Raw genomic sequence first — 15,737 nt, 5'->3', positions numbered from 1 at the left:
CCTGGGGAGCACTGGATTTTTCCACACAGAAATCAGATTGTCACAGCAACAGGTCCCACCCTCGTTTTCAAGGGGAGGCTTGAAGGCATTAACCTATCTGATCACTGAAATATTGAATGCCATTGCCTGCCATGATTGTTACCATCATGATCAAATTCTAGATGGGATGCCAGAGATCATTGCATAGCTGCCATTTTCTTCCCTTCTTTCCCAATTGATTATCTAAATCAGTATATCGCCCTTCTTGAGATTTCATAGAATAAGGGAAGCTGAGAGTTGGAAGGGACCTTAACAGTCATTTAACCCAACTTATGCATGTCAGGAAAGGAACCACAAGGATGCCAAGCAACTTATTGTTCAGCTACTGCCTGAAGGCTAAATGCCTTTGAAAACTTCTTGCAGTTGGAGGCTTTTTGTGATATGAAGTCATTGAGTCTTCTAGAGAGATAGTTCCGAAGAACATATGAAACCCATATTTGAGACATGCCCCCTAAGTTAAAATAATAGGCTATTTTCACATTTTAATATTATTAACATAGGATATATTATTGTTACTCATATTATGTCTATAGAGTAGAGCCCATACATTTCATTCCAAGAGTACTCTTTGTTGCTAGAAAATTTTACTATATATAATGATAATAATAATAGATAACATTTATATGGTGCTAACCATGTGCTAGATGTCTAAGTGCTTTACAATTATTGTCTCACAGCAATTGTAGGAGGCAAGTGGTATTGCTATTTCCATTTTATATATGAGGAAACTGAAATAAACAGAAGTTAAGTTACTTGTCCAGGCTCACAGTGTCTTAGACTAGATTTGAACTCATGTCTTCCTGACTCCAGACCCAGTGGTCTGTGAACTAAGGCACTTAGCTGCCTGTAGGGTACCTCATAAGCTATCTAATTCAATACCTTCCTTTTATAGATGAGGATACCAAGGTCCAGAGAGACAGAGTGACTTACCCTAGATCATACAGTTTCTTAATCTGTAAAATGAGCTGGAGAAGGAAATGGAAAACCATTCTAGTATCTTTACAACAAAAATCCCAAAAAGTATCACATAGAGTTGGGCACAACTAAAAAGCAACTAGACATCAATACAACAAAGATGTATATGTGATATCCAGGTTGAGATGTCAAACAGACAATTGTCAGTTAGGAACTGGAGAGACACACACACACAGAGACACAGAGACAGAGAGCCAACCCAATGTCCTGACACATGGGCTTGCAACAAAACACAACACTGAAACCTTGTCCTTTCTTTTTTTCCAGTACCATCCCTACTCCAGGCTCTGGATGTTTGTTTGAGCTACAACAGACAGTCCAAGCCCTGGCATCACTCTAGATCCCAGAAGCTTGCTAGGGCTCTGAGAGAAAGCACAGTGGTGGCATCAGGGGAACAGAGAAACAGAGCCAAAGGAGCAGAAAAAGTGTCTGGGCTTGAAATAGAATTCAGCTGCACACTCTCCTCTTCCCAGCACCTCAGAGATAACTAAGAAATCAATCCCATTGTACCATCATGGTAGGTCTCTGAACTGTCATCACTGGGCCTGAGAACTGAGGGGAAAAGGGAGAAGAATAACATACTATAACAAGATTTTATTGTATGGAGGTTGCTGTGTTATATTTACTAAGCCTCATGGAAAGACAGCCTCCAGCTGTGTCACTTGGGACAAAGACCTAGGCAAGTGAATCATGAATTGCCCAGCATTGGAGGAGGCTGAGATACTTTAAGACCCATCAGAAGGGAGGGAGCCAGAAACTGAGCAATAGGAGAAAATAAAAGTGGGGGGAGACTGAAATTACCAAAGATCTCAAAGGAAGAAAATTCAAAGAAACATAAGCAAATAAATCAACAGGGAAAACACTAACAGCAGAAGAAAATATGGCCTCCAGATCTAGTAAACATATTCAAGTATCCATGAATAAATACTATAAAACAAAACAAAATGATCCTATATCTGATGAGTCAGAAGACCCTGTGGTAATTAAGGAGAACATGAAACCATGTGGTTTGAAAAAGAAATGAGAACTATTAGAACAAAATTTATGGCCAAAAATAATGGACAGAATAAAAAAAAAAACCTTGAATCTGTGAGGGCATGTCATAAAAAAGAAATGAAATAGAGAACAACAGATTAGGAATGTAAATAAACAGATAAAAATAACTATATAGAAGAGAAGCAAAATATAATAACATTAAAAGAAAACACACTCATTATGCAAACAAAACATATGAGTCACAAAGAATAAAATGTGTAAAGACATCATAAGGATCATCAATCTCCCAAAAAACATGAGAGACAAAAAACCTTAACACTATAATGAAGGAAATAATGGAAAAGAACTTCCCAGCACTTCTGAACATAGGAAATAAACTGCCATTTGAAAGAATTCACAGATCACCTCCTGAACAAAAGGGAGGACTTGGACCTACAGAGGAGAATTTTGAGGCAAATGAAGAAAAGAAGCAAACCAGGAGGAGGATAAAGATTAGTGGTAGGCTGCATAATCAGGAACAAGTTTTGGGGGGATATGACCTATCATGTGGCAATGTTATCTGTGTTACCTGCATGAATTGGTTTTGTTGTGGTAATGAGACAGTAGAAAAACGAATATGCAGGGCAAGCTTTGCAAGGCAGTGGCAGAAATAGCTTAAACACGAGAGCCCAGAATGGGTGCCTTGAAAGTTTTAATTCCATGAGGATTGTTGTTTGTCCTTTGCTTTGGAAGAGGACCAATGACATCACAGGGTGAAGTCTTGACTTGTGGGTGAATTGGATTCAAGTGAGGTGCAAAGTCATCAGCATCACCTTCTTGTCCAGATTCATCGAGGTCCAATGGCAAGACAAAAGTCAAAATGACTAGTAATGACTTGGGATACAGTGGATGACCTTATAATCTTCAACATCTGGCCAAGCCCTAAGCTTCAGCCACCTTTATGGCCTGTTGGAATAAATTGTTCTTATCCAAAGATTCCACTAGGGGAAGTTTCCATAGGCTTAGGGGAGACATCCCTAGTTCACCAATGAAATTGAGGCCCATCAGTTACTCTCAACATGGTTTAGCCTGTCAGCCGAGATGATTTACCAGAATGTGACTGCTGCCCATACTACAGCTTCTTGGAACCACAGGTGAGAGTTGAATACCACGTAGACAGGAAAGGTAGATTAACAGCTCTGAAAAGGGCTCAGGGAACAGCCCATACAATCCATGAGGATTAAAGAGAATAGGCAAAGACTACATAAGTGTAGGGGTCACAAACCAGAGAATGGAAGTCTAAAGCAGACAAGAAGAGAATGGATAATGAAGAAAGTGAGAGAAACTACCTGGAAAACGACACAAAAATGAAATTAAAAAACAAATTAATGATCAGGAATAATTGAAATAGAGGGCTAAAGGAGAATTCTACTAGACTGAAATGAAAAAAGGAGACAAAAAAAATAAATATCCAGATAAAAATAGGAAAGAAAATGGAAACCATCACAAAGGTAAATAAGTTTAAAAAGATGATTTTTTTGTTTTTAAATTGGAGCAAGGAGAAGTGAGCCAGTGAGAATAGGACTATGCTAAAAAAGGCATAAGCTAAAGTAACCGTAAACTGTGTTTATATCAGAAGGAAAAAAAATATATAATTTGAAAAAATGGACACGAATGTAGGAAAATATAAACCCAATTCACAGAACTTTAAATGTGAATAGATTAGGTAATAAAATAAAAATATAAAATCAGGTTTTTTTATAAAGCAATTGGGGTTATGTAACTTGCTCAAGGTTCCACGGCCAGTTATTTCTGGGTGTGGTACTGAGCATCTAAGCCCAGATTTGATCCCCAGGTCATTCCCAACACTGGAGCCAGTGCTCTTACTCGCTGAGCCACCTGGCCACCCCTAAGCAACTGGGGTTAAGTAACTTGCTCAAGGTTACACAGCCAGGTCTTTCTGGGTGGGTGCTAAATGTCTGAGCCCGGGATTCGATCCCCAGGTCATCCCGACACTGGAGCTGGTGCTCTTACTTGCTGTGCTACCTGGCCGCCCCGAGTTTTTTTGCAAAAATACATTTAAAAAATAAAGATATGCAAAATAAAACTGGAGGTACAGAAAAATGCTTTTACTATGCAACAAATTAATAAAAAAAATCAGGACTTTTCATCCTTCAATCTGAAAAGACAAAAATAAAAACAAAGCAAAACAAAAAAAAAATGCTTAATTACTATTTAATAAAAGCTCAAGTGCTAGGCACTATGCTGAACTATAGGAATACAAAGAATGAGAATAGCATGGTTTCTACCCTCAAGGAGCTCACTTTCTACCTGTGAAGACAGCATGCAAAAAAATATATACATATATATGTGTGTGTGTGTATACATATATACACATATATACATATCCATATATATAGATATCTATATCTATATGATCTATGCAGTATAAATGGAAGGTAATCCCAGAGAGAAAGACATTAAGGTTCAGGAATGGAAAAGGTACCATATTACATATTTAGCAATAGAGTAAAATGAAAACACATAACTCAAAAATCAGAAGATCCATGTTTAAGATTCTGTTACCTATACTAGTTGTTTAGTTAAGGCACTTAACCTCTTTTATCCTGTTCCCTCATCTATCTGTAATCTGAATTTCTAAGCCCATTTTCATGGGACCCTCCTCATTTATGGAGACTGACTATTTAATGATCTATCCATGCCTGAGCAAGGGGAGGAGTTGGTGAGAACCTGGGAAAAAAGAGGCAATTGTTTTCCTGACTTCCAGAGAGAAGACATATGGAACCAGACTCTCTTCAAATCCATGAAGGGAAAAAAACAAAACTCTTGGAAGAAGCTGTCACAAGAAGCAGTGCCTTGATCATGTCTCTAGCCTCAGTTTACCACACATGAGACTTGAGAGGATTTACCCTTGGGTGAGATCTAGGTTTCTCTCTTGGTTGAGCTGAGATTTCTCACTTCCGATGTTAGAGCTCATTTGTTCTGTGAATCTTCTAGTATATATTCTTATATGTATGCCTCCTCAGATGTCTGGTTTGCTATTGACTTAGATAAATGAGTTTGTTTGCTATGCATGATCATTGTGGAACTGATATTTGGGAAGAGTCAAGCCTTGGGTATATAGCTTGGGGAACTCATTCTCTATTAAGGAAGAATGATGAGGAACTCAGCTCAAACTTAAAAATTAAAAATTATTTCTCCTAGACTAACAATATCAAGGGGGACGTGGAAAGATATAATTCTAGCCAGACACCCCCTCTCACTGAAAAGAACGTAATGACCAGCCTGCCAAGAATCAGTTTCCCTTGGAGAAGGACAGAGGGAGGGTGAGGAGAGATGACTCTGAAGATTACTATCCATGTTTCCCTGAAAACCACATCTAGACAGAACCGTGTGGACATACATAGCCTATATATGCGTAACACAACACCACACACCCTACATATAAAATAAGAATAATTATATTATTTACCTCACAGTTGTAATAAAATATAAAAATTATATAGCATCATACAAATGAGAACTAGAACAATTATCATTAGTATTCCATAACTGACTGTTGATTCTCACATGTCTCAGTAGAGAAGCAGAGTAGTACAGTGCATAGTGATAGACCTGGAGTCAGGAAGTCCTAGGTTCAAATCCTCTCTGACAGTATCTTTTATGGTGGCGGACAAATTTAACCTCTTCAAACCTCAATTTCCTTAACATATAAAACAGGCTAAAAATATTTCTTTTGTGTGCCTCACAAGATTGCTAGTGATGAACCTAAAATATGACATTATATATAAGACAGCAAATGTTAGTTGCCAAGGAGGTGGCCTTGGGCTTTTAATGGTTATGTCACTGGGACACAAGCTCTATCCAGACCTACAAGGCTGGAAAGACTCTCAGTGTTGCCTAGCTATTGATTGTTCTTGTGATCCTTGGACCAGATTAGGAGAATTTAAAGAGGATCATCAGAAAAGGGCTGAATAGAGGGCAGTTTAATTGGAGAGAGATTTTTTTCAGGCATGGAGAACCCGCTGCCTTAAGGACACATGGCCTTCTAAATCTGTAAGTGAGGCTTTTTGACTGAATCCAACCTTCACAGAGCAAATCCTTAAGGATCCCCACCCCTGTCTACATGAATGGGAGAAATACTCATGCCAATGTAATCCAGCATCTTTTCAGGTATTAAAATATCCTCAGCATCTGAGACTGATTCATGCCACTTTCTTGCCTCCATGGCTACCTTCATAACTCAACATATATGCCACCACCTGAAGGAGACCTTTCTCAGGCCCCTATCTCACCCCTCCCTCCACATTCATGAAGACCCCATTGCTTTTCCTTTAAGGAATTGCCTTCCACTTGCCCTTTATATATCTTATATGTACATATTCATTTCTATGTTGCCCTCTCCCATTAGAATGTGAGCTTCTTGAGGATAGGTACCATATTTTTGCCTTTACTTGTAACTCCAGGATTCAGCATAATGCCTAGCACAGAGCAAGTACTTAATAAATGCTGATTGACTGGTTAAAGTCCTGAGAGGCATAGAAGTGTCTAACAATGGAAAGAGAAACCAGAGTAGTGTGAAAAGAAGAGAAGAAAGTAAAGTAGTGGTAAAATGGGAGTATAGTTACCCTTTAAAAACACTCAAACCATAATCAGCCACTTATAAAGTGATATCTGTCTACAAAATTTTTCCAAGTAGCTTTAAAGTAGGAGAACAGAGGGGGGAAAGGGAGGCAAGGGAAGACGGAAGTATGAATAAATTAATCAAGTTAATTTGTTGCTGTTGTTATTCAGTCATATCCAACTCTTCATGACCCCATTTGGAGTTTTCTTGGCAAAAATACTGGAGTGGTTTGCCATTTCCTTCTCCAGCTCATTTGAAAGATGAGGAAACTGAGGCAAACAGGGTTAAGTGATTTGCCCAGTGTTAATGCAACTAGTAGTTATCTGAGGTCAGATTTGAACTTAGTATGATGAGTCTTCCTGATTCCAGGCCTGGAACTCTATCCACTGAGCCACATAGATGACCTAGCTTACTAGTATGTAGGGTTAATTTCAATTTTGACATATTCTCAAAAGCTAGATTTAACAGAGGTGTGAATTTCTACTTTAATATGACATAAATCATCAATAACCTTTGCTGCCCTGGGCAGCTGTGAACATTTCCATAAACTCATGCTCTTAAATCAAACCCAAGGAGAAAAAAAGAAAATAGCAAGAGTTTTATCAAAAATATTTTATTTACAAAAAGAATCAATTTTTACTATACATCTTATACTGGAAATACATTGAATAATTGCTAAAATAAATACAGGCAATTAATTCAACCTTTTTATAGAATGAGAGAATTTGACATTTGAATGGTATCAAAGCTTAACTTAGAACATAAATAGTTAAAAAGGTAAAATCAAGTTTTAATCTCATTTTTTTGAATGGCTGTGTTGTTTTCTCACAGGTTCACCAACCACTGAGCATTCGGTTTTTCATAAAATTGTGAACCTTGAATTAAGACAAACCAAAAGGTAGTGAGCATGTACAGCTCTCTCTACAGCAGAATTTCATGTGGGTGCCCGCATAAAAAGAAAGTGGAAAAGACGGCTAATTCATTAGAACACCAAATGGCTTCTGCTTTACCACAGGGCTTTTTAATGTCACAATCCAAAGGGTGCCTACTTCTTTTATGGGTTCCAAACACATTTTTAGCCCGATTCTACACAGCACAAAGTATAGGAAAATATTTGCAGTGCCATCCACCAGTCTGGATAACTGAGGCCCCAAAATGTAGAGGTGTGTGTGTTTTGGGGGTGGGTACCCATAATATCCTGTTTGGTTTTCTATATACCCAGATTCAAGAGATAGGTGCCAGCCTTCTCCTTCCCTTGTACTGCATAGCTATGTCAATATAAGTCAAGAGAGGGAAAGTTGAGGTAATCTGTGTATTTCATAATCAAATACTTTTGGAGGGAAATCTTCTGATTTGAATTAAACAGGATATTGATCAATAGGCTCCAAGACCACTACATTGTGCCCAACTCTTTTTGATTTTGACCACATGGGGCTGGTTTTACCCTCTGTCTACACAGGCAAAGTCAAGTAGAAGTTGAACAATTATCTTTTTTGGAAAAACTATATGATACATTACAAATGAGCCAAATAATTACTTTAGCTCTTAACTTGGTCTGTGTAGATATTGGCTGTATGTCCAAAGAATATTAAACTTTATCTACTGTGCATTTTTAAACCCACAAAAATACACACATTCTGCGCAGTGATGTGTGTCATATTTTTTTGAGAATCAATGTTCCCTTTAATTCAGTTATGACAAAATTGCACTTATTTACCCCTTTGGCCTTGATTTAAAATGACATATTTTTGGATGCATACAAAAATATGATTTTTTTTCCTCCATAAAAGTTGGACAATTTTATTAGCCTTTTTTTGAAATTGAGTGGAAGTTCAAAGTTAAAAGACTGAAATCTAAATTGCCTTCTCATAGAAATAACTATTCAATTTAAAAGGCAGAGAGAAATGTTTTATTCTTTTTGTCATCAACAGCATCAGCCAACAAAGCTTCACATTTTGGGCAGGTTTATTTTTTGTCTTTTTTTTTGTTGTTTTTTGTTTTTTAAGTATGAATTCTTTTGAAATCTGTCTAAAAAGGAAGTACAGGTGGGTTTTGGCAGAAAAGTAGAATAAAGAATATGTGAAAATTGTGTTGGAAAAGTCATCATACAAAACAAAAACACACAATACAACAGTATAAAAATACAGCCAATTCTCCTTTGGCATTGTGTTTGGCAGACTAAAACAGAAGACCTTTTCTAAAAATTCTTTTTTTAAAAAAAATCTATCAAAACAGTCCATAAATTAGGTTGTAAAAGTTGAAAGAACTTTTCCTTGAGATTTCCAATGCTTTTCTTGCTTGAGAACCCACGTAAGCATGACTAGTGAGGTATATGAGGCAAAAATACTGTCAGGCATATGCACAGTAAGGAAAAAAGTGCATAACAAAGAATTCATCTCGTTTTCATAGAAACAACAGGTTAAATCTGAGTTTATCCTTGTGTTTTTTTTGATCGTTTTACTTTGGCAGAATCAAAATAAACCCATAGAGATTGAATGTTCAAGTCCCAGCAGCAGTGAAGAATTTCCCTTGGTGACATTATCCAATGCCCCCATTTCATTACAGTCCCTAAAGAAGATGACCCAAGTGTTTTGTGTGTGTGTGTGTGTGTGTATGTTTGCCAACTTTACGAAAAGTACACTCATACATCAAGTACCATGTCATACTGTTGTTCCTTCTTCCGCCTGCCACACTTACTGATGAGAACCACGTAGAGGGTTAAGAGCATTACCCAGTAGCACGCATAGACTAATGAACCGATGATGAGAACTGTCTGTTTCGAATCACTGAATTCCTTTTTGGACTCCCTGTAAATGGTGAAGATCACACCCCCTAAAAGGATTGTAAACCAAACGGACACTGGGATGAGTCCTATGAAGTTAACGACGATGGTTTTCCTTCCAGATGTGCCCCACCCTGCTTTGTTTATTGTGGCAATGGCAAAAATCTTTGCTGGGAGTAAACTTGACATGTACAACACTGAATATAAGGACATGAAAACCATGACGATATTCCCTCGTAGGCAGCTGGCAAAGGAAGCCTTGATGAGGCCCACAAATTGGACAGTCAAGAGAAAAAGGAGAATATTCCAAATCTTCCCCCGGTAGAATAGCTGGATGACTGTGGCAATGAGGAAAAAAGGGAAGAATCCAGTGATAACTGCTTCATAGGTCATCCACAAGTGATGCTTATGGAACCACATGGCATTGTACAGCCACTCCCGGAAGTATGATTTGCTCCATCGTGTCTGCTGGTTCAGCCACCTCAGGTACTCTATAGGGGTCTCTGTAAGGCACTTAGATCTGGCAGTATATTTTGTGGCATACCCCAGGCTCAGCACTCGATTAGTCAGATGTCTGTCATCTCCGAAGCTACAGTGGTTGCCCATAAATTCTTGATTGTACCAGTCTTCTACAAATTCATGAAGCAAAGAGTTTCTGTACATTCCCAGGGGTCCACTGATGCACTGCACACAGCCAAAATAGGATTGGCAAGCTCTCTCTATGTTAAAAGCCATCCAGTATCTCACACTGCTAAGGAATGAGATCCAAGAATCATATTTGTTTAAAATCTGCAATCAGAAGAAACAGAAATATTAAGCATTGTTAAAAAGGTATAAGGCCCACTAACCAGATCCAAATCTAACAAGTATCTTCTCATTGCCTTCAACATGTGTCAGCTCGACAGTTTTTCACTTCCCTCTTCCTAATTTTCTTTGCTAATATCTTCTGATTTTCTTGCTTTATTGAACATCACAGTAGTGATTTTTTGGGCAAGCAATTCCTTTACCTATCTTTTTTTTTCTATTTTGATTTTTTCTGAGTTCAATCTATAGGGTCCTATTCTTTTCTCCCTCAACTTTACATATCAACTTATTATGGATTCACTGATTCACTCCAGCTCTGCCCAGTTTCCAATTTATCTTAAAATACTGCCTTCTGTCTCCCAACTTTTCCCAGGGATTGTCACTGTCAACACAAAGAACTTTGTTTCCCAAGCAGAGCAAGGTCCTAAAATAATCCTTTCTACATTAAAGCTAGATTGCTTTAGAGGGCTCTCAACTCCATTCCTTTCATCCCTCACCTGGATCGTAGATTCTCCCCCTTGTTCATACCTGACTGACTCCATTTTCTCTCTTGTACCATAAACCTATGGATTCCCTTTTTTATTGGCTTCCATTTGATCTGGGTTTCCTAAAGATCTTTCTTAGCTCTCCCACTGCTCACTTCCTGTCACCTCCCAAGCACTCCTCTCTTCTTGCCCTCTGTTCTGTTCCTATAAAGAACAGCTATTTTCTTTCACTACCTTATATGCAGTTTTCTTTCCTACCATTCTAATTATGATTTCCTCTTTTTTTATCTTATGAACACTTCCTCCTCTTTTAAAATACATCATATATGTACACATATAAATACATACATACATATAGTGTACATAATATTTTTTTCCCATTCAGCAAGGACTTGATCAAAATTGAGCCCCATTATTATTTTCTCCTTTTTCTCTAGTGTGACATCGGGATAACCTAATTCTCTTCTTGTGTACTCCTTTCTTTTTGTTTTGGAATTCTGTTTTAGAAAAGATTAGATTTTTTTCTCTTAAAAGTGTCATTTAACAAAAGTACATCTCCACTTACTATCAGTTATCTATTTTCATGATGTACACATGCAAAATACATTTTCAGAAATGACTGTATCAAATGTATTTATGTGCTTTTATTCACATACTTATTAGAGTGATGGGATGTTTTTTGTGGGATCAGTTAGTAATACATTGTGATAGGTATGCAAAGAAGGAAACAAAAAGAAATTCAAAAGGGGACACAAACAACATAAAATATATAAAGAAATTTGAAAGTTTTAAAGCACTGGTAGCAGGTTAGTTATTGGTTATTACTACCTGGTTGAATTCAATATGCATTTTTTAAAAAATGGAATTATATATAATGTTCTCTTTTGTTTTTAAATGTAAAAATCTGTTGATCATGAAGTTTATAATAAAAAATTTAAAACATATACATTGATAGGTGCTTATATATACATATTTATATATGTGTGTCTATAGACACATACACAATCAACTTCTTCGTTTCCCACATTCAGCCCATATGTCACTGCATGGAATTATTTTAAGCATTGGTCTGAACTGATTTCATTGGTATGGTAATTTCTGGTGTGGAAATTTCTTCCACAATTAGTTTGGCAACTCTTATGTAACTTAAGAATCTTGGCCAGTTGCCTAGGGCACTAAGAGATTAAATAACTTCCCTGGGTTTTCACAATTAGTACTTGTCAAAGGTAGTTCTTGAACCCAGATCTTCTTGAACTCAAGGTTGGTCTTTTATACACAATGCCATGTTGTCTCTCATTTTAGGAATATTAGCATGTTTTAAGTAAAGTTATAAGGCATTAGGAAATTTCTCTTTTTTTGAGGGGGGACGTCAAAGCACTTGGAGTTAAGTGACTTGCCCAAGGTCACATAGCTAGTAAGTGTGTCAAGTATCTGAGGTTGATTTGAACTCAGGACCTCCTGACTCCAGGGTCGGTACTCTATTCACTGTACCACCTAGCTGCCCCCGAAATTTCTCTTTAACTATGGAATGTTTAAGAATTAACCTATGAAATTCCAAGAGACTTCAATTTTAAGGTGTCCAGAAAGCACATTCTGCATTATAATCTTATTTTATTCAAGTCAAATCTCAGGTTATATTCACCTGTACATCACCACCAACACCTCCAACCATAGGATCTTCTTCTAGGACCTTGACCATCTCCACAGATGAAGCTGGGTCAAGCATAGTATCTGAATCACACACCTGCAGAGTGAAAAAAGGAGGTGAAAGAGGGCAAGGAAAAGCTCAGGCACATTTGCACTCCGACATCACATGCTTTGCCCTACTACTTCAAAGCTTCCTGATAAGGTTTTGGATGCCACAGCCCTGGCATCTCAAAGACCCCCCTGTTTTCCATAAGCAAAGCACTAAGTTTAGTGACCTGCTAGATGGGATGGCTCAAATCTTATACTGAGTTATGACACTGTGATGTCTGGTGAAATAACTTCTGGGGACATTCTGCAAGTTCTTATGAAGGCACAGCATGGGGAAAGCATAGAGAAAGGTGTGTGAAATCAACCGGAGGTCTTTGCTCCATTGTCTATGGTCCATGGAGATGAGGGAATGCCGCTCTAAACATAGTGACTGGTTCAAGCGTCCCTCAAAAGACAACGAGATGCTTGACAGGGCAGCAGATAATTCTGTCCTGGTGGAGGATTAAGGCTAAGTTCAAACCTCGTGATGTGTTACCTACTTCAGGGCTATTCTTTACACTTCTAGAGTATTCCACGATGTGAACAGCCATGTGTCATTGGAAGGAGGCTGCGGTCCACACTGACATTCTGGAACGTCTCTGCTCTCATAAACAGCAGTGCTTATGGCTTAGATGGCCAAGTCATTATACAAAATGACCACTCATTAGAAACCTGAGGGTTTCAGATTTTCCAACATCTAGCCTCATGTCTCTTCCTGGCACGGGCCAGATACTTAATAAACGTTTAGGAATTGAGCGATTGATTTTAATCTGAAATTTCCAGTCTCAACAATGCCTCAAATCACTCCGTGAATGGCCATAGTTAGGGACTGGCAAATTTTGTTCTAACAGAAAAAGCAAAAACAGTATGCCTCTGCGTTATAAATACTCTACAGACACAAGCGCTAAAGCTGAGGAGGAACAAGAAACAAACACTGCAAACCTGCCTTGATCTCACTCATCTCTACCACTATGAATATAAATATAAATGTCTGTATACATATATACACATATAAATACATATAAATTACATATATGTACATTATTTAAGTTATAATTCCTCATTAATTACCACCACCCTCAAATTATATATATAGAATTTGTGTTCTATAATATTGTGCTATATTACATATAGTTTTACATTGCATATATGATTTATGTATATTCACAGGTATGTGTATACATAACTATGTATATGCATATATATGTGTGTAAATGTGTATATATAATTTATTGTAGGGATGAATGAAGGGGAACAGGTTTGTAGGGTCTGTTTCTTTCCCCTCCCCAGTTTTGTAGTTTATGTTTAAAGATATATAGTTTTAGGGTAGAAGTATATACTCTACACATATGTGTGTATAAAATTTGCGAGTGGTGAGGATACGTCCATGTGTGCATGCATGCATGTATGCATGTGTGTATATATGCATGCATGTGTATAATATATACACATGTATGGCATCTACACAAATAACATACAATGTATGCATGTGCATATTATTTTATATGTGTGCCTATTTTGATGTGTATGGCTATGTGTATATACATATATATGTGTATATACATACATGTGAATGAACATATGCAGGAGCAGATACATGTGTGTATATATGCGTGTAAAGTGTGTGTGTCTGCTCCTCACTTTATGCAAATTTTGAAAATTACTATAAATAGCATAATTTTAAATGAATAAATGACTCATGCCAAATTTTCTGTAAAGATGAATTCTCATCCACCCTATTTTGGGAATAAATGCAAGTGTTCAAATATCAGAACTTCTTAAAGTATGGTATGCCTATGTATTGGATAGATGACTCTTTGGTTTTCCATTTTGAAATACCCCTGTACTCTCTGATTTTAGAATAGAGAAATGAAGGTGATAGAAAATATTTTAGATTAGAAAATCCAACATGATTACTGGTAACAAATTCTCAAGCATGTCTTATACCTCAGTTAGCATCCTAAACCTTCTAGGCAAAGGGGGCCCAGGTGTTTTTCCCCAAGCTGGATGCCCACCCCTTCCAAGGGTTGCCAATCACTAGTCATGCACAGAGCTACAGGCTGGGCAAAAGGCCGAAGAGGAGGCCAGCAAAAGGTGAAGGCACAATTCCAAAACCACCTTAAGATTCCAGCATCTGGATGCATTAGTGACACACCCACTAATATTGACTTAAGCCAGGAAAGGTAAAATTGGGCTAAAATAAGACTAATGACAACAGGAAAGAGCAACCCCAAATTAACGTTCCAATCACCATGCAAGCTTGGGAATGAGAGCAAGTTAGAACTGCCTCTTATAAAAAGCTCAACTTGAAGGAAATCTCTGAGGCTCTAAAATGTTTGAACAGCCCCAGACTCCTCCCAGTTTCCAAAAGCATCGTGCCAAAAGTTCTGTGAGAAAGACTGTTCTCATGACTTTTTCAGCCATGACTGAAAAGTAAAACTGTCCAAAATCCCTTGGGAAAGAGCTTGCCATTAGGAGATTTGGGACATTGGAAGAAGCTGCTCACCCTCTCATTTCATACCGGTCGCCTCAAACTCAACTCACATGTTCGTGTTCAACTCTCAGAACTAATCTTTTTTTATTTGTCCCACTCCCATACAAAGCCTTTAAGCTTATTACAGAGTCAACCAAACAATTACTCAGATTTATTATAGCCCTTGTGATATTGGTAGTTTTTCTGTTATCTTCAATTTACAGATTAGGAAACTGAGGTTCAAAAAAAAATGACTAACCAAACACAGAAGGTAAACTTCAGCTGAGGTTCAAAAACCAAGTATCCTGAAGTCCATTCTCATGATAAACTCTCGGAAAGAGTGGCATCATATGACCTGGGTTGCAATGGGTCTGACACTCTTGCCCCAGAAAACTCCAAACCTATATTTATCACTACCTTTAACAGGCTATGAAAACAGGAGTGAAGAACCTGTGACCTCGAGGCAACATGTAGCCCTCTAGGTCCTCAAGTGCCACCCCTTGACTGAATCCAAACTGCAAGTGAAATTGGATTCAGTCAAAGGGCCACACTTGAGGACCCAGAGGGTCACATAAAACCTCGAGGTTGCAGGTTCCCCAACCCTGATGTATGGCATTATGCAACTATAATACCTATACAGGAGAGCAAAAGAAAAAAAGAAAGGTAATACTAGCTGTTTGGGGGGGGGAAACCTCTATATTATAGGGAATTTTGCATGGTTTTTAGATAGTTTTCTATTAGTCAACAACTATAATTCATTGAGCACCTATTATCTACTCAGCAACTGGTGTCATATGGGATACAAGAAATGAGAGGAGGGGAGGG

The 15,737-nt window shown here is 37.8% G+C and overlaps 1 protein-coding gene across 1 annotated transcript in view; it reads right to left on the bottom strand.

Annotated features, from left to right (window-relative positions):
• Positions 1 to 7,231: 7,231 nt before the first annotated feature.
• HAS2 (hyaluronan synthase 2) overlaps positions 7,232 to 15,737 on the bottom strand; it is a 42,200-nt gene continuing 33,694 nt past the window's right edge. The window contains exons 3-4 of the mRNA XM_069081209.1: positions 12,348 to 12,449; positions 7,232 to 10,205 (exon numbers count right to left, since the gene is read on the bottom strand). Coding sequence (XP_068937310.1) covers positions 9,276 to 10,205; positions 12,348 to 12,449 — 1,032 coding nt within the window. The 3' untranslated portion in view covers positions 7,232 to 9,275. The remainder of the gene's footprint in view (positions 10,206 to 12,347; positions 12,450 to 15,737) is intronic.

The sequence above is a fragment of the Petaurus breviceps genome, unplaced genomic scaffold (genome assembly GCF_028583685.1).
Source record: "Petaurus breviceps papuanus isolate PSGF00001 unplaced genomic scaffold, PetGlider_PUasm1.0 98, whole genome shotgun sequence".
NCBI classification, from domain to species: domain Eukaryota; kingdom Metazoa; phylum Chordata; class Mammalia; order Diprotodontia; family Petauridae; genus Petaurus; species Petaurus breviceps.
The sequence above is the reverse complement of the archived record's forward strand: the minus strand, read 5'-3'. Positions and strand labels throughout refer to the sequence as shown.